This window comes from Dermacentor albipictus, chromosome 10 (assembly GCF_038994185.2).
Source record: "Dermacentor albipictus isolate Rhodes 1998 colony chromosome 10, USDA_Dalb.pri_finalv2, whole genome shotgun sequence".
NCBI classification, from domain to species: domain Eukaryota; kingdom Metazoa; phylum Arthropoda; class Arachnida; order Ixodida; family Ixodidae; genus Dermacentor; species Dermacentor albipictus.
Genome location: NC_091830.1, coordinates 26,032,644 through 26,053,855, shown reverse-complemented (window position 1 = coordinate 26,053,855; position 21,212 = coordinate 26,032,644). Strand labels below are relative to the sequence as shown.

The following is a 21,212-nucleotide window of genomic DNA, read 5'->3' as shown; positions in this document are numbered from 1 at the left end:
TGGATTACGCTTAAGCTTGGCTTTTCAAAGTGGAACGCGATAGTATTCAAAGATCCCCGACTGTTTCTCATGCTTGCTGGCCGCTGTAGCTTATGTAACCGTAATGTTTACCGGGACACTCTGGCGGCTAGCTTCCTGGCAAAGTGTGGCCTCTTGCGTGGGTCGATCCGCAGAGGTCGTGAGGTGATCCCTTAAGAACAGAATGTATGGGCAGTAATTTCGTGTTTAAACATTTATTCTAAAGAGCAAGTTATGGGCGCCTACCGACTTTTCAACTACGTTGATGTGGCCAGAAAACTTTACCAAAGAAAAAATGCCAAGGGAACATGTAACACTAATTTATTTGCGTATTTATGGATCTTGGATGCAAAAGCATATCAACAGCTCTCGCGAGAAACGCTCAGAGAAAGACGCTTGGGAAAAAAAAAACGACGACGACTTGAACATTTGCTTGCTTGCTGCACAAGGGCAGCAGGGAATATCTGTACGAAATATCTCTATAAAAGAAAACACAAATCAACGTATACACTTTACACCGCGCTCTAGTTCTTGAAAAGAAGTCATCGCGCTTTTTTATGAATGAGCGGCGCGACGCAAGCGCTGTAACAAGCTTCTAAACTGGTGGTGTCCATATGTAAACCGTCAGTAGTAGCATTCGCCCTCGTCTGTTCACTGTGTCCTAGCCGAAATATTAAGCGCTAAGCCTTCCAGTCAACTGAGTACGCAAGCAGCAGCAAAAGTTTAACTGCAGAAACTGACAGGAAATACATCCTTTAAAATCTCAGTTTTTTTAGCGACTTTGCTGTTGCAGATTCTGCCAGCCTAAACCACCTGTCTCTATAAACTTTCTCAAAGCAAGTAGCGCTCTGGCGTCTTTCAAAATAGGACTTCCAACGGCACATTCGGAGGGGAGACCAGTGACCGAAACTTTGGCGTGAACTGAATTTATTTTCGCAAAGCTTGACAAAACATGCGTAAATTCGTAACAAGAGCCCAAATGTGTTAACTTCAATTAAAATCCGGGACAGTGGGCAGGTATGCTTGAGGGACTAAATCCCAAGAAGTTCCCTATTCAAAGGTTTATCTAAGCTGGAAGATGTGATGGGAGAAACGTCACGATACTTGAAGCAAACAAGTCATTTTGAAGCAAAGAACTGCTGCATGGCACGACATTGCTGCACCAATCCTGTATGTCGATGAGAAAAGTGTTCGGCGCAGATTCTATTGTTCATTGACATTCATGACAAAGAGAGAATGATACGAGTATTGTGGGCAGACTGACATCTGCAGATGCTCACTTACACTCGTTTGCAGATCACTCACGCGCTGAAGATGGCGCACCACAATTTTCTAGAGTTCTCCGTACTATGCTCTAATCAAATCAGACGCCATGAAGGGCGCAATGTTTTCAGTCCACGGACGCCCTGCTTTCTCGACGGAGCAGTAGACGCACGCAGTCCAAGACAATGACACCCAACCGCGTGGAACGCTGTAGTTCTCGAAGAACAGTCGGAGGTCGTAGCTGTCCGTCTCAAGGTGTCTAAGCACGGGTAGGGCCTTGAGCACGTCGTGCAGGTCCCCTGGTGCGAGTCCCAACGCACGCACTGACCAACTGGTTCTCAATGTCAAGTGTTCGAGGCGTGCAAAAGGCAGGGGTCGAGCTTGATGCATGCAGTATTGCAGAAACATTAGGCACATGTCGTCGTCTAGAAAGCGCGCGATCCGAAGGTTGCTGTGCGTGGCAGACAACAACGAGTTGAAAGCGACATTCGGGATCTGGACACTCACCTCAACGTGCTCCAGATAACGGAATGCGTTGGCGTCCCCTGCGGTCTCCTCTGAGGATACAATGCACATTGCGAGCTTAAGGATCTTTATCTTTGGACACATCTTAGCAATTGTAGAGAGTTGCAGACCGCCGCAATGCACTAGAACCAGTTCTTCGAGATCTGGCCAGCTTTTCAGTAGCTGCTTCAGTACAGCATCGGTATTGGCGAAGGCATCGCTTGAAGCGGCGAGTACATGGATGCTACGGAGATTACGGAAACCTGAGATCTTGGCGAGCGCTTTCGGCGTGGCTACTGCTACCTGCAAAGTTTGGAAACTGCATTAGGTTCGCTTCTAAAAGAATGGCGTTTTGCCATGCCTAAGGATTAGTTTAAAACAGAGATATCGTACCGCTAGACCATATACATGGGAACCACTTGGTGGCTTATCATGGCCAAGACAGAGCGAACGCTGAAGAAATGATTACGGACAATGACCCCAGCCCTTTTATGCCTTATGGGTTAGAGGCACAAGAAACGACGTTGCGTCCGATGCCTTTGATTTGTTGTCCCGTGTTCGTGCTGTTTCATCGCCCGTGATGAGTTCTTACCTTCAACTTCTGGACAGACGGAAACTTCTTTGCAGCGAGCGCGATGTCAGTTGCTACTGCTGGGTTTAATGGGTGTCCGGATGAGACGATGTCCTGAGAATGGAGCCAAATGTGGGTGAACTTCTCTGCCTGACGATGCTTCTTCATGGTGGGCAAGCCGCGGGATTCCATGAGGCAATTCACGATATAGCCAGTGTCGATGCGACACACCTACATAAGAAGATCATCGTCAGACTGTTTCACTGCTGAACCCAGGTTTCTGCCGGAGGCCCCAGACATCTGTCCGGCATCAGATAGACAGATTCCATGCCTACAAATACATTAACGCAATTTGTGTACATAAACTTCGCACTTGACTACTTTCTCTATCTTTTCCTCTCTTTATCTCTATCTCCTAATAGACCTCCGCCCATCTACCTTTAATCTGGCTCACAGGAGCCAGACTAAACCTTTAATCTGGCTATTACAGGAGGTGGCTCATCCACCTCCTGTAATATTAAAGCGACCCTTTCTTTTATTGGTAGGGTGGTGTAGAGGTTTTTTGTTGTTGTTGTTGAAGACTGGGGAGTGAAAGGTAGGCCCGATGCACTTGAGAGTAACTGTCTCTCAATAGGATGAGCAAAACAAGAACAAGGTGAAAGCAGGAGCTAACACTTAGACAAGTGGACCTGTCTTCTTCTACGCGCATTGAAGAAGACAAGTCCACTTGTCGAAACGTTGGTTCCTGCTTTCACCTTGTTCTCGTTTTGTTCATCGTCTAGAATTTCCATTTCCCGCCTTCCCCGCGTTGTCTCTCAATAGATGCCACCTCAACTGCACGCCAAAGGACTAGGAAAATAAAGAGGGATGAGTAGAGCACAGCTTTATTGGGATATAAGTGTCGATGGCGATCGAATTTTCGAGAGAGTGGTGCAGCCCGTGATGACGGGGATAAGTGTCTCACCGTGAGAAGGAAGCCGGGAAGGACTTACCGGGAAAGGGAGTTCATAAGCCAGAGAAACGCGAAACCTCCTCGAACATCTCGCACCAGTTGTCTCTGACGTCATAGATGTTAACGGCATGCGTTCGGGCCTAGCAAGCATTTACCGCTTAAGATAGACTGGCATTGTATTATAAAAGTAAGCCTGAACTTGGCGACCTTATAAAACTTCCACTGAGCCACAGCCAAAATACGGAAAAATACTATGAAATCTGTGCTGTCACGCTGGCACGCATCGCTGGGGTTACGGAGCGAAATTTCTAAAAATGAAATTGTGCTTTACGTCCTATAGTAATAAGGAACCTATTACAGCGAAATTAACTCGAAAAAGTTGTGAAACATTTTATCAGCTTAAACTAACTTAGCGTTTTTCTTCAGTAACCTTGAAGAAATAAACAAGTTGTTATGAGCAAGGAGCACCAACGGAACTGAATGACTCGATTTTCAAGACGACGCAGTGCTACCACCACCATTCGAAGCGAACAATAAAACCAATCAAACTGACAGCAAGTTTTTTTCCTTTATTTTTATTGGAAAATGAAATATGAGAGAGGTAAATCTACGGTAACTTCTATATTCTTAAAAAGAAAAAAAAATGCTAGTGAATATGGCAGACTAAGGGCTGTCTGTAGGAGCCCAAACAACAGACCCCGCCTTACGATTCTGTTGCTACACCGATTATCGGAAACTTTCAGCGTATGATAACAGACCGAAGGTTGATACAAACGTAATAGATTGCCAACTGGCAACTCGTTCCTTCCTTATATTCGTATCTGCCGTGAAAATGCTGCGTAAGGACATTCGAGTTAGTTTTTAGGAAGACCAGCTGAAGGGCTCCTGGCCCAATTTTTCTCGGATCAATAAATTTACGCCGAACTACCGATAGAGCTACGGTGCCGACTGTCACTTTGTCCCCTTTGTTAGGCATTTGTGTACAGGTATGAAAAGTTTATAACAGCTGTGTCTTACCAGTACTCACCTACGGGGGAGAAACATAGACGCTTACGAAAAGGGTTCTACTTAAATTGAGGACGACGCAACGAGCTATGGAAAGAAGAACGATGAGTGTAACGCTAAGGGTATAAGAAGAGAGCAGATTGGGTGAGGTAGCAAACGCGAATTAATGACATGTTAGTTGAAATCAAGAAAAAGAAATGGGCATGGGCAGGGCATGTAATGAGAAGGGAAGATAACCGATGGTCAATAAGGATTACGGACTGGATTCCAAGAGAAGGGGAGCGTAGCAGGGGGTGGCAGAAAGTTAGCTGGACGGATGAGATTAAGAAGTTTGCAGAGACAACATGGCCACAATTAGCACATGACCGGGGTAATTGAAGTATGGGAGAGGCCTTTGTCCTGCAGTGGGCGTAGCCAGGCTGATGATGATGATGAAAACTAAGGAAAGCGCTGACAAGCTTCATGCGTGGCAACGTCACTCACATCAGTGCAAGTGCGCAGAAGCGCCTGCACGGTCTCCCAACTCATCATCAGGCTGCCCTCGCTAAGGCAGCCGGTGCTGCCCACCAGCTGCCTAAGCTGACTGTGCTCGACCAGCGGTGCAGAGCGGTCCCTCCATGGCTCGTCCCACTCCAAGGTGTGTGCGCAGTTATCGTGCACCAACGCCAGGACCCGAGCGTTCGGAAACATGCGAATAAGCTTGTAGACCTTGTCTGTGTTGTGCACGATGCATATCTCCTGAGTTTCTCGAAGCAGCTCGGTAGCGGCCCTGGCGTAGACGTACGAGGAGTCGAAGGACGCACAACCACAGAATAGCGCCTTGGAGATCTTCGCCACGTGTGGCAGCACACTCTTCGCCACGGAAACCAAAGATTTCTGGTTCGCGATCAAGAGAAGACCATTTTCTTTGGTAAGCGATAGTCCTTCTGGAACAGCCACGTCTCGCGGCCAAGCTGTTTGCAGTTTAAGCACGATATAATCTTCGGCAATGAGCAGGAGTGGGGGATGCCCGAACTCTCTCACCAGCTCCATTGTACTGTATACGTGCATTGTCTAATGCCTGGAAGAAATAAAAAGAAAATAAGAGTTAGATTGCATATGGCGGACGTTTTTCGACAGCAGCACAAGCCAGCACTCCGTGCCATAAATTGAATTCTGTGCTGTAAATTGCACAATGTGATTGATGAAATCGCCTATATTTTTTTTTCTTTTGTAAGGGATATTCTAATGCAATGTTTATGCTGTTCCACAACATCCTTGAAAAATGCGAATATGCAAACACGAACTCAGGCGGAAGCACATTATGAGACTTCGACGCAGCGCTGTCACAATGGCGAAGGCATTGCTTGAATGTCTGCTGCGAGGACATTGTTGAGGATGAGAGGTGTGCGCAGTGAGAAGTACGCCATTGTTGCGCTGTAGACAAATTCATTGTAGCAGGTTCATGAATATGTTCAGTGCGAACAAACTTACACTAACGCTAAGCATGCGCTCTATGTCACACACTCACGCATACATATTCTATAGGCATTAAAGGATCATCGTCTGTAGACAAAATACACAATAAAAAGCACCCTGCTTTATAAGGTCAGACATAAGCCCGCTAACTGTATATAACGAAACACCAAAGATCACGCATCACCATGGTACTTTGTGTAGTGTAGCAGATCCATTATCGGAGTCGCGCCGGCGTTGAGTGTCTTGCGGCTGAGGTACTCTTAAATTGAAACGGGTCGTCAGACGGTGCGCAATACGAGATACATGGACGTAACTCAAGGAACATAAAAGCAGAGAGGCTGGTTCTGTGCCCTTTTGGACTGCCTGCCGTTGGCGTACATCAGCTTATGTGAACCAGGGATTGGCAGGAACCCGGACCCCTCTGAGATCCGAGACATACAGTTTTGGACCTCTTCGCATAAATGATCTGAGGTCAAGACCTCCTTAAGGAGACCGAGGACCTTGGACGTGTCGACTATAGGGCAGCTTGAATAGAGAGAAAGTCCCATGCTGGCTTGAGACAATTTCCTCTACAGGGAATTGAACAGGTCGGCGACAGTAAGCTGCCCATGTCTGGTTTCTCTTGGTAGAGTTTACATAGCATCTGTTTGAATGTGCCATTAATGTGCTCCACTAGCCCATTACTGATGGGATTATGGTAAGGCGTCAAACTGATACGTTTGATAGCCAGCAAGTAATTCAATTCTCTAATTATGTCCGATGCAAGAGGCTTAATCGAAAAGGATCTCGTGTGGACACCCAATGGGGCAAGACATCTCGATAAATTTTTCAGCCACTGTTGCCGAATCAATCACTTGTGGCGAAATCAGCACGGGTCAGTATGTACTGGCTACCCTTAGATGAAACAGGCATAAGCGTTCGATGATGTTCAACGCCACTCGTGCGAAGGCACTGTCGATTAAAAGCATACTTTCAAGAAGTCTCTTGTTTACCTTACTCTCATGATACCTCATTCGGATTGCACCGCAAGAGACCATGTAGTTTCTCACTTTTTCTTAGGCTCACCGCCAATAGCACTCGTGAACGCAATCGGCCGCTGGATTCAGCCCTTGCTGGCCCGATATAAGACTTTCGTGCGCTGAAGTAAGCACTTAGCTACGTAACACTTGAGGCACCAGCATTCGTTGGACCCGTCTGCCTGAGGGTAGTTGGTAATGGCGGTACAACACTCCCTTTTCTATTCATCTACTTTAAACAATCAGAAAGTTTTTTTTTTCACGGAAACACTTGAGCTTTCTTGTTCTTGCAACTCTCTAACCTCTTGTGCTGCCATAAGACGCTTTCCAGTCATCTTCTAAGCTGTTGTTATGGGCTCTTGATGGCAACCAGTAAGGATTCGGAGAATCGCCTTCTCCCTTAGTGCCTTCTTCATTCGCTGCACATTTGTCTCGGTCACGAGCTTTACGTAATCCCGGTACATTTCCGACAACAATGTCATTAAGCAGAGCTGCCATGCATTTTACAATCGACGGGACAGGAAAATAAGATGAATAAATTTCAATTTCTACCTCGGTAACTGTGACGCTACTGTCAATTTCCAAGAACAAGGTAGCAGTGGTAACTGTAATTGCTTCGGTTGGTACGAGCGAGCGACGCACTACCAGCTTCCCGTGTCTCGTAAGACCGAAGCAGTCTGGCTAGATTATGCCCTGTGGCACTGACCTATTACGTGTTTTTGCCTTTGGATGAGTTTTCGCCACGTTGGTAGTCTTTCTCTACCACTTGTATTTGGAGCTTGCATTGGGAAATCAGTGGCAAGACAATCTCATGCTGGACCATTTTTTGTGTGTGCAGGCTTTGATATCGTTCCAGGGCTTACGGCAGTATCCATAGTATGGTTGCGTTCGTTTCGTCCGGCAATCTGATACCAAGTGATCCAATTGTTCACAGACAAAGCAGCGTGTTTGATCCTTCGCGGATAGATTTGCGCAATTCTCCGTAGAACTACTGCTCTACATTTGGTGACGGTTAAGCAACAAGTTGGGCCATCTGTGAGCCTCTAAGAAATTGTTGGCAGCCTCTGCCATGTCATCTAGCTAGCTGCAACTTCTTTGTTGCATAAGAAAAGCGCTACTAAGTCGAGACAGTTGTTCACGAACTACTCCGCCACAATTGTCTTGCGAAGTGACAAATACTCCTTTTCAGTTTTGCACATTCCGACCCATCAAACAAACTCAGGGGCCTTGTTGCGCACTGCTTGCCAGTTTTACCACCTTGGGGCTTGCTGAAAAAGCCATATACAGTAAAGATTTCAGCACATAAATATACTGAAACTTCACATAAACGCGTACAGGGTGCGACAGTGAGCAAAGTCACATTGTATCGCCTTTCAAGGAAATTACTTAGAGTCACTGTCTGTCAGAAAGCCACGGTGTGTGCCCAACACTGTCCTTGTTATGCGCTGTATGACCATTGTCAGTTTAAGCGTGCTCTCACAACACCAGCGCTTACACAACGCAGTGTATGAGTAAAATAATGACAAGAGTGTCAAGAAGCGAAGGCCTCCAGCGACTCTTTGATTCCACTAATAAATTACCCCAAACAGCAGTTACAAGCCATCGTAGCTTACTTATGCGACTCCACCATTGGTTAAATCACTGGTCAGTCAACAGCGAAGCTGTAATATTTCGACACCGAATGCTATCATATCATCGTGACTCGCTGAGTTGATACGTATTTCGTTTCTGCAGTATGTGCTGATCAGGTGATATCTCTGCCGCTGCCGCCGCTGCCGCCGCCGCTATGTGCATTGCGATCTATTTATGAGCTCGTAAATGAAAAACCAATGTACACTTTGTCTCGCAGAGGCGTTCAGTATTACTGTAACATGTTCCTGCTTACAAGAACAATACTAGGGCTATTTTTACAATTTCACTAGTTCAAGTGGCCTCAGCAGCAATTTGTTGATTTATCTTCCCTAATCGGCCCCTGCGTTTCGAAATATTTGCCATGCTTTTCCTGGCCTGTCTTTCGTGCACTTGGAAAGTTCAGGTCCTCCCAGCTTCTTTATCCTTAATATGACTATTTTTTTCCTTTTTGTGAATACGGCGGTACTTATAATTCGTGCTAGTTCTATCATTCCTCCCGATTTCCTCAAAAAGCCAGAGCCTTGTACCACATCTTGATGATTACGAAAAAAGCACACTTCCATTTTCCAGTGTCCCACTGTTCAGATTATTTCATTTGTATAGATTACTTTAAATAAAGATTACCTTCCCTATGCGTTACCAGTTCTCGATTTCCCGCAATCTTTAACATTACTGAGTTGTATAGACGTGCACCTTCACATCATATACAACGCCCTTTCTAACCTTACAAGTGTTCTGTTCTAGTCCCAATCGAACGGTTTGAGGAACCTGCAGTACACACAACAAAAGAGGGCTTAAATAAGGACCAGACTTGTAGGCAACCTGCGCTGTCGACTGGCGAAGTATTTTTTTTTTTTTTACTTGTCCACGCCGACCAGAGAAGGCCAGTCGCCCGCAGAAATACTTCTGGGATTACGACAAAGTACTCCCCTCAGTACCTACTTTCCAGAGGGGGAAGAAACGGAGAATACTGTGAGCACAGGGTCTCGATTTTGGAGCGCCACCATTCGTGCCGGGAATGCCTGTGTGGACACAACAGTGTAATCAGCCTGGTCAAAAGGTAGCTATCTTGGTCCATGACGGCCGTCAAGGGCAGACATACGCTAACAGTAAACACGCCAACTGGGACGCATCGACGGCACGTTGATCAAATACGACCACGCGAATCACCGACTCGTGAAGGAGGAAGATTTCCGCATGCAGACCATCGCAGTGGATAAGCATCCCAAGCAAGGCCGCCCTGACCCCGCCAAAACCAGTCAACAAGCAGTCAAGCCTCGCCAGTCTGTCCCTCAGCTCGTGATGAACCTGTGAAAGGCCGCGCTGAAGCGATAACGAATCCAGAGTAAACGACGGAACAGGTTCTACTCTGACGCTCAAGCCGCGCCTCCGGACATGCGTGAACTACAGCGGGGATGAAGTGCTGCATTGAAGACCTCCAAAGGGACGCGCGGTGAACGTGTCGATCATGGCACATCCCTGCAAGCTTCGTAAAGACGGGTGCATTAGCCTCAAGGTCAGAGTATAAAAGCTCAATACAGTCTTTAAGGAACGTCTTGTTCCTCATAATCGGGTGTGTTCTGGACGCTTCCTTCAGCTGGCAACGTTTTCGTACCTGTGTATTTGTATTTTCATTTCGTTTTCCCAATATTCACACATATTTCTGAGGACGCTTGGAAGTCACTCCGGCCTGACGACGGACTGACCGACGAACCAATCGTCAAGCTATACAGAGTGGTTCCGCATTGCACGTAGGAATATATCCCCGCCTATTAAAACGAGCGGGTAGAGCACATAGACACATTGGGAAACTACAGCGCTGCACAAAACACGATGAAAGGGGACACATAAGATATATCCTAGTTTCCGAATAGTCAATTATCAAGTGTTCTACTTTTGCACCTTACTGAGAGAAAACGAGCGCTTAAGGGTCAGGAGACGACCTATCAATGTGTCGTGTTTCGACACTTAAAATACAGGAGCGGCGACTTACTGTTTTTAAGCCATGGGCCGGACGGTTGCACCAAAGCACGGTCGACTACCTAACGCATTTGGATGCGTAGTAATTAGCCTTGAACGTTTTCGATAGGCAAAGCGAGTTACGGCATATATACACACGTTGCTTGAGTTCAGAGCAGTGAGGGCGACGATAAGCTCGAAGACGCTGGCACTTCTGGAATCGACGTTCGAGATTTATCGATCGCTCCAGACTGACAGCCGCACCGAATTGGTCGCACGGAGACGATGTCGGTGAAAGTGGAGTTATCATCCGTGTATCAGCCGTATACGAATGCACGCCGATAGACACAGCCGAGTACGACGCTTCGGGAGTTTCGTATCACGGGTTTAACCGTGTCGAATTCCGTACTGCCGGCCGCCAGCCCACACAACACAACATACAACAAAAAACCGTGGCCGTGAACGCCCCGTGGATGCTATGGCTTTCGGCTTTACGCGTTCAAACTGGCATCGAACTGATCGCTACGGAGGAAAGTAAGAAGTATCGTTTTTTCCGGACTATAGTCCGCAGGGACCAATTTGAAATTCAAATAAGTATACAGACATCTTACATACAATAAATACGACAGACATCTTACGACGACAATCTACTGAGTGTTGCTGTAGATTACAGTGTGCTTGTAAATGGGCGCGCGTTCAATGTTAACACGCTGCACCATAGCGCGCTAGAGTATGTGAAAAATACATAAGTACAAGTACGCAAAAAGCAAAGAAGGTAGGCTTATGCGGAGAGACAGCACGAAATAAATGACATAGGAAATTCAACGACTTTAGCTAGAAGAAAAGCATCCGGTTCGTCACCCACACTGGAAAGGGAGACGCAAAGTTGGAAAAGAGAAGCGCTTAAGGAGACCACACTGACTATACAGAGCATGGAAGTGTAGGTGTCGTTCAAATAAGACACGCGTACGTAGGAAATCCGAAAGTGCGTTCACCACCTTCTGGTGCTAAGGCAACGGAAACTTACTTCAGTATATCTGCGAGAAAATAGGCACAGATATGCCTGAGGGATAGAGGGGACGTCGATAGCACAAATTCAAGTCTCGCGCATAGGATCAGCAAAAGCAACTTTTTTTAGAGCGATAGCTCTACTAGTCCAGGTATAAACCGATAAAATGCCTGGTTCCGCAAATCTGGCCTGTAAACTGAGCCGAGGCCAAACTGGGACTTAGCCTGCCACTGTACCGGCGGCTGCTGCGTACGCCGCGTGGGCGCCCATTATCTTGAAAGCGATCTGCGATGTGGACGAAGTGCGCTGGACGATGTGGACGAAGTGTGGACGGTAGCTTCGTACGCGCTGTGCTTTCGACGCTTAGTGCGCGTAGAAGCGAGACGCAGCATGAAGGTCAATTCGCACGCTGCTGCTGCCGCACCGAGAAGCGAGTATACGTTGTCTTGCGGTGCAATTGTAGATGCGGTAGTTGCTGACGGCGCCGAGTAACGTTTGTGGCCTTTCCCAAAGCAAGCGAAACCGTGCTATCGCTCGGGAAACTTGGTTTTTACCCGCGTTTCACCATGGCAATTTTTTTTTACAGGGAAGTTGTTAAGGGCTACTTGCTCCAGAATCGTGTCCGTGTGTAGACAGAAAACTCAGTTGGCCAATCCCGAACGTAGAGCAATACCAGGATTTTTACAGCGAAGCTCTTAAGATTTAAGTGGCCAGGATCGTGTCCGTGTGTAGACACAAAACTCAGTGGGCCGACCCCGAACACAGTGAAATGCCGGGCCGACACGCGGCGGAGGTGGAGCAGGCGTTAAGCACTCGCGATATGTTGGCCGATCCCGAAAATAATGCAATTCGCCTATACGTTACCCATAATGTGCGTGCAAAAAAAATATAAACGAGGCGCCTTCTCTAAGTCACTAGGGAACCAGGGCAACCTTCTACAAACTTCACATGACGCATGAAAAAAAGAGCGTCTAGTATCGTGCGTGATAGGACTGTGTGCTGTGACGTTTCTGTCCTAAGACGCTGGTTCTTTTGCCCTCTTTATTAAATACATATTTTATACTGTTCTTTTTGCTACGCAAAAAAGAGTAGCCATCACCATTATAAGGTGACGGCTATTCCGGTTTTCTTTAATTTTAATTTTAGAAAATCGGTGTAGTAATTACTAGCAGCGCTCCCAATAAGGCCAGGAGCGCTAAGGTTTCTCCACACAATGCACTAAACACGAACCCCATTTTCGCAAAATATAAACTTGGCGTAAAGCAGAGTTACCTCACGATACTTCCACGCAGAGATTAATAAAGCTGTTTGAAATTTTCGAACATTTCATGCATATTTTTTTCGGAAGCTGCAGTTGATGCACACCCATTTAACTTCACGCAGATAATTGCACTAATATTCCCCGTTTTTTCATAAAAACTTCATATTGGTGGCATTTGGTCGTTATACCATGACGAAGGGCTGTATTCTGCGCCGCTCATAAGACACACGCATAACACCCCGCAGTGCTTGCATATGTAATTCATTACAAAGGAAGCGATTAACCCACACACTTCAAATTTTGCTTCTGCATCACCCATTACCTCATTCTTACATTTACAATACATAAACAGGCCTATTTTGTTTCACCAAGGATACCGGGAGAAGATCACATAACAAATAGAACAAGGGTTCAAGAAATATTGGTAACGCACCTAATTGAGTGAGAAACATTAAAATTCCGCAGCGCATAGCAATTAACATGGCTCCCATCTCAATTGAATATAAGGTTTCTGTAACACACAGTTTTCTCGGCACGTTGGCAAATGTAGCTGATGATAGCGCGCCACTCATTCTGACACTTCCTTAAGGAATTTTTCCCAACTGCTTTACTGGACTACGGGCATTCAAATCCGCACATGCATTTGCCATAGTGATGAAAAGCATTTTTCTTCGTCTGCTCTTGGGGGTGTTCGCCAGGATGCAGCGTGCTCAATTTTGCGCTGCTCCAAAAATACACTACTAGCGCTCTGGAGCATCTGCACACGTATTTTACTGCAAAAGCAACAATTCACTCACACACCTTGACCTCTATCCCACAGATTGCTCAAGCTATGCCCCACATTTTCTTTAAGCGCAAGAAAGATGTGCAGCTTAGTTCACCTAGGACAATCGAAAAACCAACTGCTAACCCTTAATGACGCACGAAGATATGATAAAAACGACAGTTTAGGAATTATTTCCAACACTTCAAATGAAGGCAGGGACGTGAAAGTTTCGGAACACATTGAACTTGACATCTCCGCTAAAGTTACAGGAACTGGAAGCTGGTGCCTTGTTTTTTTGAGATTTGACAAAAATTATGCGCATAACGACACTATGACGCCTTTGAAGAAATTTTTTTTGAAAAGCAGTGCTTGATAAACGCGTATTTAATTGTCCAAAGAGATCTGCCATACGCGTTCTCCCCCAGTAATGCGACGGCTGCATGCCCCATTTCGCACCACTCGCAAAACAGAATTATATGCTCTTAGGGGCGCCTAAATACTTAACTCATTCCACAAGCTGTAGTAAGCCACAAAACCTTTAATTTCCCCTACGCACAACCCACAATGTGCCCCTTATTTCCACCAAATATATACAGTTTGCGTAGCATAATAGTTCTCTCGGGACACTAAGAAACATAGCTTAAAAAATTTAATATAGCGCTTTCGAGCCCTTGGGAAATATTTTTCTTATTTTACAAAGGCTGTATACCCTTCGCAAATATTTACCCTTCCACACAGATTTTCCACAGCGCTTTCCCCGAGTACGCTAAATATGACTTTGGTGGATTATGTAGTTCCGCCATAGCAGCATGCTCTATTTCGCGGCACACACATAACGCTCCGTAACACTTGCAAGCGTCATTTATTTCAAAGCCCGTAACAAACCAGCTTACCTCATATTTTGCGCACACATCCCCATAATGTGTCTTGTGGTTGTGCCAAATATAAACGTGGCGCGTGATTTCATTCGCTGAGAACAGCGGAGAAACAAACTACTCACCACTTCTGACGCACGAAAATGGGTGGGGGCGGGGGGAATCGGGAGCGACTCTTCAGTAATTATCTGCAACGCTTGTAGTTATATGCCAATAACGTGAGTTTCACACCCCTATCAAACTTAACAGTTGCTTTATTTTCACGGAACTTGAAGTGCGTCTTCCAAATTTGTTTTAGGACTGTTGGAAACATCGCGGAAACCGGCGGTATGACGCTGTGGAACAGTTCAGTAACTTTCTACGAAGGCTGTAGTTAACCAACTCGGTTTAAAGGTTTAAACTTTTTCTCTCAAAACCTGCTCCCTTCTTCCGCGAAATATCAATATACTGGCTCACCTATTTCACTGAGGAGTCAGAGGAAAAGCAACTACATGTCTCGTACAAGGCGTGAAAATTGGTTGACCTGCATTGAGCATTTATATTGAAAGCACATAATTAACGTACAAATTTCGAGCTTTCCGTACACGTCACGTAAATAGTGGCGCCAGTTTCCCACCGATACAAATCTCCCGCCGTTTACAGTGCTCCTATGAATACGGGGTAACACTCTAAGCGTTTGTTAGAACCCCGCTAATCGGGCCAGAAATTAGGATTTAGCAATTTTCAATTGAACCCTAATTGACACACCCGCACTTCGACACTTGCCTGCCTTGTGGCCCCTTAAAAGTGCCCCCACACTCTCAAAATATGAACTTCGAGAATAATAGTTCTCTCTGTTCCAAAAAAAAACCGTAACAACTGGCTCACAACGTATCTGCACAATTCTAGTCGCACTATCACTGCTAGCTTCGCTATAAAGCCGGAGCGGATACTTAACAGTGACTTGCGTGGAGTACAGAAGCACAGTCGACCACCTAATGATATTGGATATGTCGTCCTTAGCACTGAACGTGCTCGGCAGGCAAGCGAACTTTTCCGTACGTACACGTGCTGCTTGCTTTCACAGGAGTGAGGCCGCCGAGAAGTGGGAGCAGTGCCGCGCAGACCGCCTGAAAGCGTCGTCGACAACAAAACGTTATGGGTTTCACAGTCGAGATCAATCGCCTGTTCAGACTGCCAAATTATCTGAAGCCGTCAGCAGAAAGCGACGCCGAATGCGAAAGTATAAGGTGGCATCGCGAAGGCCGAGGTTTCACATCATTTAGAGTTCCCCCACTGGGGCGTGCTGCCATCCGGTGGCGAACAACACAGTCGGAAAAGAGAAGCGCTGCCCTTGAACGTGGCCCCCGAAATCGGCGCTGTGTCGCGAGAATGTATATGTGGATGATGCAGTACGCGAAGTTACGAACCCAGTGCAGCACACTTGCCTGGTTCCTGGCTGACGTGGGCCTGGAGCGACGATTATTTTCAGGTTTTCAGTTACCCACGCCTACAGTGCGTTTACTTCATCCTTTGCTGCTTTCACGGGCCTTATGCACAGCTACTTCAGTCACGTACTCCTAAAGGCCGTATTTTGCAATAATTTTTTGTTATTATCAGGCTCTCTCGTTTTCTTACCGTCCGTCGCTCCCAGTGGCTTGAAGGCTCATTTAAGGCTAAACCGCATGAGCGCGATTTTGTGCTCGTCAACGACAAGCGACGGATCGGGCCATGGCGTGAACAGATCGCTCGGTCTCCTCGCGCGATCGCTCGGTTCTGCAAATCTAGAATTCGTCGCTCGTCGCCCGGAGGTGCTATGAGCGACTAGCCAATAGCGCGAAACCGGAACTGGATGTACATAACTCAAGTACTTCCGATTGTCGCACGGAACGAGCAAAGGATTGACTTTTGATACGTGCAAAGATAAGAACCTACTGCAAGGCTTTCAGAAATATTTTGTGCTGCTTTTTACAGTAAAACACATCATCTTAAGTTAATAAAGCACGCGTCACGATAGTTTCGGCGCCTATATTGCTGCCCTCGTACCAGCAACCCTGGGGAGACGTCGCTCGAAGTCATCGCTCGCATGGGGTGCATGGGGTACAACTTGTAGGCGATGAGCGAACGCGACGGCCATCTCCATCGCGTCGCTTGTCGCTGTCGCGTGCAATATCGCTCGCATGGGGTTTATACTTTACACCACCAACGGACAGCGGTCGCGCGACCAAGTTGGTCGCAAACGGTATTTTCTCAAAACGCGACTATGTTGGGCCAATTGCTCGCAGCTCGATTTTTTCAGTCGCGCGATCGTAGTCGCAGAACTGCAATTTCAACGGTGCGCCGAAAGTTATGTTGACGTACCTTTACATGCCGCGTCCTCCTGCGTCGCAAAAAATACAAAGTCCACGCCACCACGGCAGAATACAGGCATGTAATTGGTGTCTTGCCTCGTGATGCTGGGGCGCACTTGTTCCAGCAACGCGTCGAATGTACGCGGTAGCATTCGCAGGAAGCTACACAGCAGCAAAAGAATGCACAAGAAAAGTACGCACTAATTCCCACGCAAGACGAACTAGAGATGACAACCTACTTTCGATAATACTCATCGTCGTGAGCGCGTAGTTATGGCAGGGGGCGGCTAGCGTGGCCGGCCACTTACCCCGAATGGACGCACGACGCACGCACTAATTTCGTTTTTAAAGTGAAACCTTTACTGGCCGCGAACTTGCGATTTCGCCGTGGCGGCGCTCCGAGGAGGCACGTGTCGTCAAAACACGCACCTCGCCGCAGATAATAAAGCCTTTACTGGCCGCGAACTTGCGATTTAGCCCGTCATGTGCTCCGAGGAGGCACATGACGTCAGAACCCGCGCCTCGCCGTGGATATTTCTCGCGCTGCCTAGTCACTACTGCGCATGCGCCACTAGTAGGACCGACCCACAGGTGTTCCGCCGCTGCCCAGCGCCGCACTGTTTCGACTCCGCCGTTTGGTATGACGTCACCCCACGTTCCTCGTCGTTGCGCTCGCCTCCGCTCGCTTCGAGAGCTGCGTCGCATGCCTGATAACATGTCGGAGGATTGAAAAGGACAGCTTGCGTGCCCAGCAACCACAGTTGAGGCGGCAGTATGGACGGCGACAATTCTGATAAGCAGGAGGAGGCCTAGAATCGACATCGGAACGAGATGAACAGGAAGCGAATCGCCCAGGAAACATACGAACAGCGCGCCGAACTACTGGCTAAACGCCGCAACATAGCCAGACAACCAGACTAACCTGGACTTGCAATCAAGATTAACCATGCAAGGCTAACCATGCTATGCCTTAGGTTTCGCTATGTATATCCTGGCATGGCCAAGCTAAGCTACTGCCTTTTTTTTTCTTGGGAAGTTCGGAAGCTTGCGCGCTGCCACAGCTGACACCACGGCAGATCACATCAGCACAGTTACGAAGCCTTCCTTTTTGCTCGAATCAAAATCCGTGGCTGTTGCCGAAACGGGAAACCAGCGAAGTGCGCGCGAACTGCGTAGATCTCTACAGAGTTCTCGCGGAGAACGATAATCTCCGGGAGTGCAACTTGCATGTCGCGGCTCAGCCGGTCTTGCCGGTGGATGCATCGGTCGCACTGAGCAGCTTTTCGGTCGCCAGTCACAAATGGTCGCGTTACCTCTACCAGTCGCCGGTGTGATGGAGCCTAAGCGACGCTTCGCTGCGTTGGTGTCACGTGATTAATGCCGTCGAATTCCGCGACGTCGCCCGGCAGCCAACACAGTTACACAACAAAAATAATTTGGAGGACGCTTGAGCTTCGCCTTTAAGAGTGGAACGCGATAGCATTCAGAAATCCCCGGCTGCTTCTCACGCTTGCCGGCAGCTGCGGAAAAAATATTCTGTAGGAGTTCACCTAGTGGACTGTCCATTTCGGCCGCTGCTGATTGGCTGGGGACGCTCGTCTCCTCCTCGCTCGTACAGCTGCATCTAATCAGCAGCGGCTGGAATGCACAGTCCACTAGGTGGACTCTTACAGAATACACCCCAGGTTATGTAACCGTAATGTTCACCGGGAAGCCCTGGCGGCGAACGTTATGCACGGAGGCAAGCTTTCTCACAGAAACGCGGCCTGTGCGGGCCAATCCCGAGAAGTCGCGAAGAGCGGCGCCAGGAAAAACTCCATAATATTCGGGTTGCTGTTATTGTTTCGCGCTTCTAATGCTTCAGTGTGAGAAAATTTAACATAAAATGCACGCGCTGTCGGTGTTTTGTCTCATGACATTTGTTTGTGGGCTGTCATCCTCAAAATTCCGAGGAATAACTATCAAGAATGTAGCACAAGGTATGGGCGAATTTAGTGTTCCAAAGGTGCGGCAATATAACCCGCACATACCGCATCTCATACAGCAAGGCGTGGCGTATATATACCTAAATATGTGAGGAAATGTTCGATCACGAACCACTCCGCCGACGCCGGCACCAGATTTTCTGCTATAGACGGGGCCCTTAACGCTTTCGCGTTAATGCTCCGGTCTACAACGCGCTGCCTTTGACGCGGACTTAACGGCGTTAGGTTTCTCGCGTGGAGACTGGTATCGAAATCGGGGCCATGCAGGAAGAAAAAGACTAGGAGGGAGCGCCTCGAGACATAATTGACTATTCGAATCACATTAAAGTCGTTCAGACTGTTGACTATGCCTAGCTATCCTACGTGTTCATATATAAATATTATGCTGAAGACACTGGTGGGCTGCATCACCGTCTTTACAGTGTCTCATATCTCGTGCGTGGGCAAACAGACATGTCCTCAACCACTCCCGACTCGCAGCGTGTCGAAGCTTTGCCAGCTGATCATTCGAGCACACGTCCGAATTTGCTTGGATTAAGGTCGCGTAGCCTAGAACTGATGCAAGCAATACACACAGGTCGCGCACGGAGCCGTATTGTGGCCGCCTGAATCACTGGCCGTGTGGCCAAGCAAGGAAGGCACTTTAGTTGTTCTGGCGACACTGCCCCGAAAATAACTGTTGGAAGGGCGTGTATAACCACTGGTGTTCCAAACACAAATGAGAAGGATTAGGTAAGCCATGCCACGCATCCCGTTAAGTGCGAAATGTAGTAATCATCCGGTACCATTTCATCGTAGGAAGTCCTGCTGGTCTTCTTTTTTTCGGGCTGTGGTTCCGTAGGACACGGAGCGGTCAGCAAATAAGCGGCACACGGCCATGTGGCTGGCCAGAGCAATAGTTGAGAGAACTCAAGCAACCAGCCGAAAATATTCGTGTTGGCAGATGCAGATACACGGACATTTTGGTACAGATAACGCCAATCTTTCTTTTTTAAAGATCACCACACAGGCGCTTAAACCGTCCCATCACCAGAATTATTTCTGTGACATCTTCCCGAGAAAAACGCGCTAACCAACATGCTCCGATAGACTTGGGCTCCGAAACCTTCTTTCTGTCAGTTCTCCCATGCGTGCTTTCGCAGGAGGTTGTGGGTCAAAGTATGCCGTTCTTTCAAAGCTCTTCATAACGTAGATTGGCAGATACTACTAACCAGTATTGAGTTACGCGCCCTCCAAAACGCAACAACTGGCCAAAATTTATTATTCGGATGCGTTGTGTTCCTTATGAGTAGAATGTTCAACTATTATAACTTTGCGCATTCACCCGAGCACCAAAAGGCAAGTCTTTTATTCATATTACGGTTATAATAAAAATGTGGGCTCCCGTAATTTGAAAGCGATCTGCAATGCGGATGAAGCGCGCCGAGTGCTGGTAGCTTCGTACGCGCTGTGCTTTGGACGCTTAGTGCGCGTAGAAGCGAGACGCAGCATGAAGGCCAGTTGTCTCGCTCCTGCTGCCGCATCGAGAAGCGTCTGTGTGTTGTTTTGTGGTGGAATTGTATTTTTTATAGATGCGGTAGTTGCTGACGGTGCCGAGCAGCGCCTGTGTCTTTTCCCAAAGCAAGCAAAACCGCGCTATCGCTTGAGAAACTTGGTTTACACCCGCGTTCAACCACCGCATTTTTTTTTTCGCAGCGAAGATGTTAAGGGTATTGTTGCCCCAGAATCGTGTCCGTGTGTATACAAAAGACCCAGTGGGACGATCCCGAAGGTAGAGCAATACCAGGCCGACCAGCGGCGGACATGAAGCAGACGTTAAGCCCTCGCCATAGGTGGGCCGATCACGACACATACACGGCGTCGCTGGTCATGCTTATTCAAAGAGTGGAATGGCACTGAACTTTTTATGTAGGATTACGAGAAGTTGCTTCAGTGCTGGCTCCGCGCACACATGCTTCTGCACCAAAACTAAATTCTTCGCAGAACAGGCGGGGCCAGCAGGCGAGACGCTGAAAACACTGCGGCGAAGTTTCGCCCACCACTGAATAGATAGTGGTCGCAGTCGAGTCAGTAGACGAGCGGTCAAGCTATCATGCCGTGTCTAACAATGAAGAGCAAGTACTTACCCGCTTCAGAGACGAAGTCTTGGCGAGTTACCACCACTTTTCCGTATTGGGTATGTTTCAAGCCTCATTCGTGGGCCGATCCCAGAGATAGTACAGCCTGAAAACGTGGGCCGATAATTGCCTCTTGCACCACTGGTCGCCATGATGTTCCGTGTGTATGTATATATATATATAAAGAACCACTAATAAGAAAGGTCATAGTTTCCCACGAAGGGCGAAGTATCCATTGCTATAGCACATTATTAGACTGCTATACGAAGGATAGCAGTTTCATAAACAGCATAAGCTCGGAATCGCGAGCTTGCTAAATAAACAAACAAGTGTGGCCTTGCACGCGCACAGGCTAGAATAAGCACATATCTCTCGAGGACCGATGACACCCGCCTGAAAAGCGCTGGCATGAGGAAGAGCGGCAGCATGCAGCAGCGAGCGAATTGACCTTTGTGTTACGTCCCGCTTCAGGGCGAACTAAGCGGCGCGAA

At 47.5% G+C, this 21,212-nt stretch overlaps 1 protein-coding gene across 7 annotated transcripts; it reads right to left on the bottom strand.

Annotated features, from left to right (window-relative positions):
- Positions 1 to 939: 939 nt before the first annotated feature.
- On the bottom strand, positions 940 to 20,962 carry LOC139050451 (uncharacterized). Of its 7 annotated transcripts, none has more exons than XM_070526844.1 (5): positions 16,630 to 16,947; positions 15,335 to 15,398; positions 4,797 to 5,373; positions 2,378 to 2,587; positions 940 to 2,088 (listed from the first exon to the last, which is right to left on the bottom strand). In XM_070526844.1, the coding sequence occupies exons 3-5, from the start codon at positions 5,361 to 5,363 to the stop codon at positions 1,366 to 1,368; spliced, it is 1,500 nt and encodes a 499-aa protein (XP_070382945.1). In that variant the 5' UTR covers positions 5,364 to 5,373; positions 15,335 to 15,398; positions 16,630 to 16,947; the 3' UTR covers positions 940 to 1,365. The 7 variants fall into 7 exon arrangements, with proteins under 7 accessions (XP_070382945.1, XP_070382951.1, XP_070382946.1 ...); XM_070526850.1 differs by lacking the exon at positions 15,335 to 15,398 and having other exon boundaries at positions 940 to 1,661; positions 1,789 to 2,088; XM_070526845.1 differs by lacking the exon at positions 15,335 to 15,398 and having other exon boundaries at positions 16,630 to 16,781; positions 16,859 to 16,947.
- Between the last annotated feature and the right edge of the window lie 250 nt (positions 20,963 to 21,212).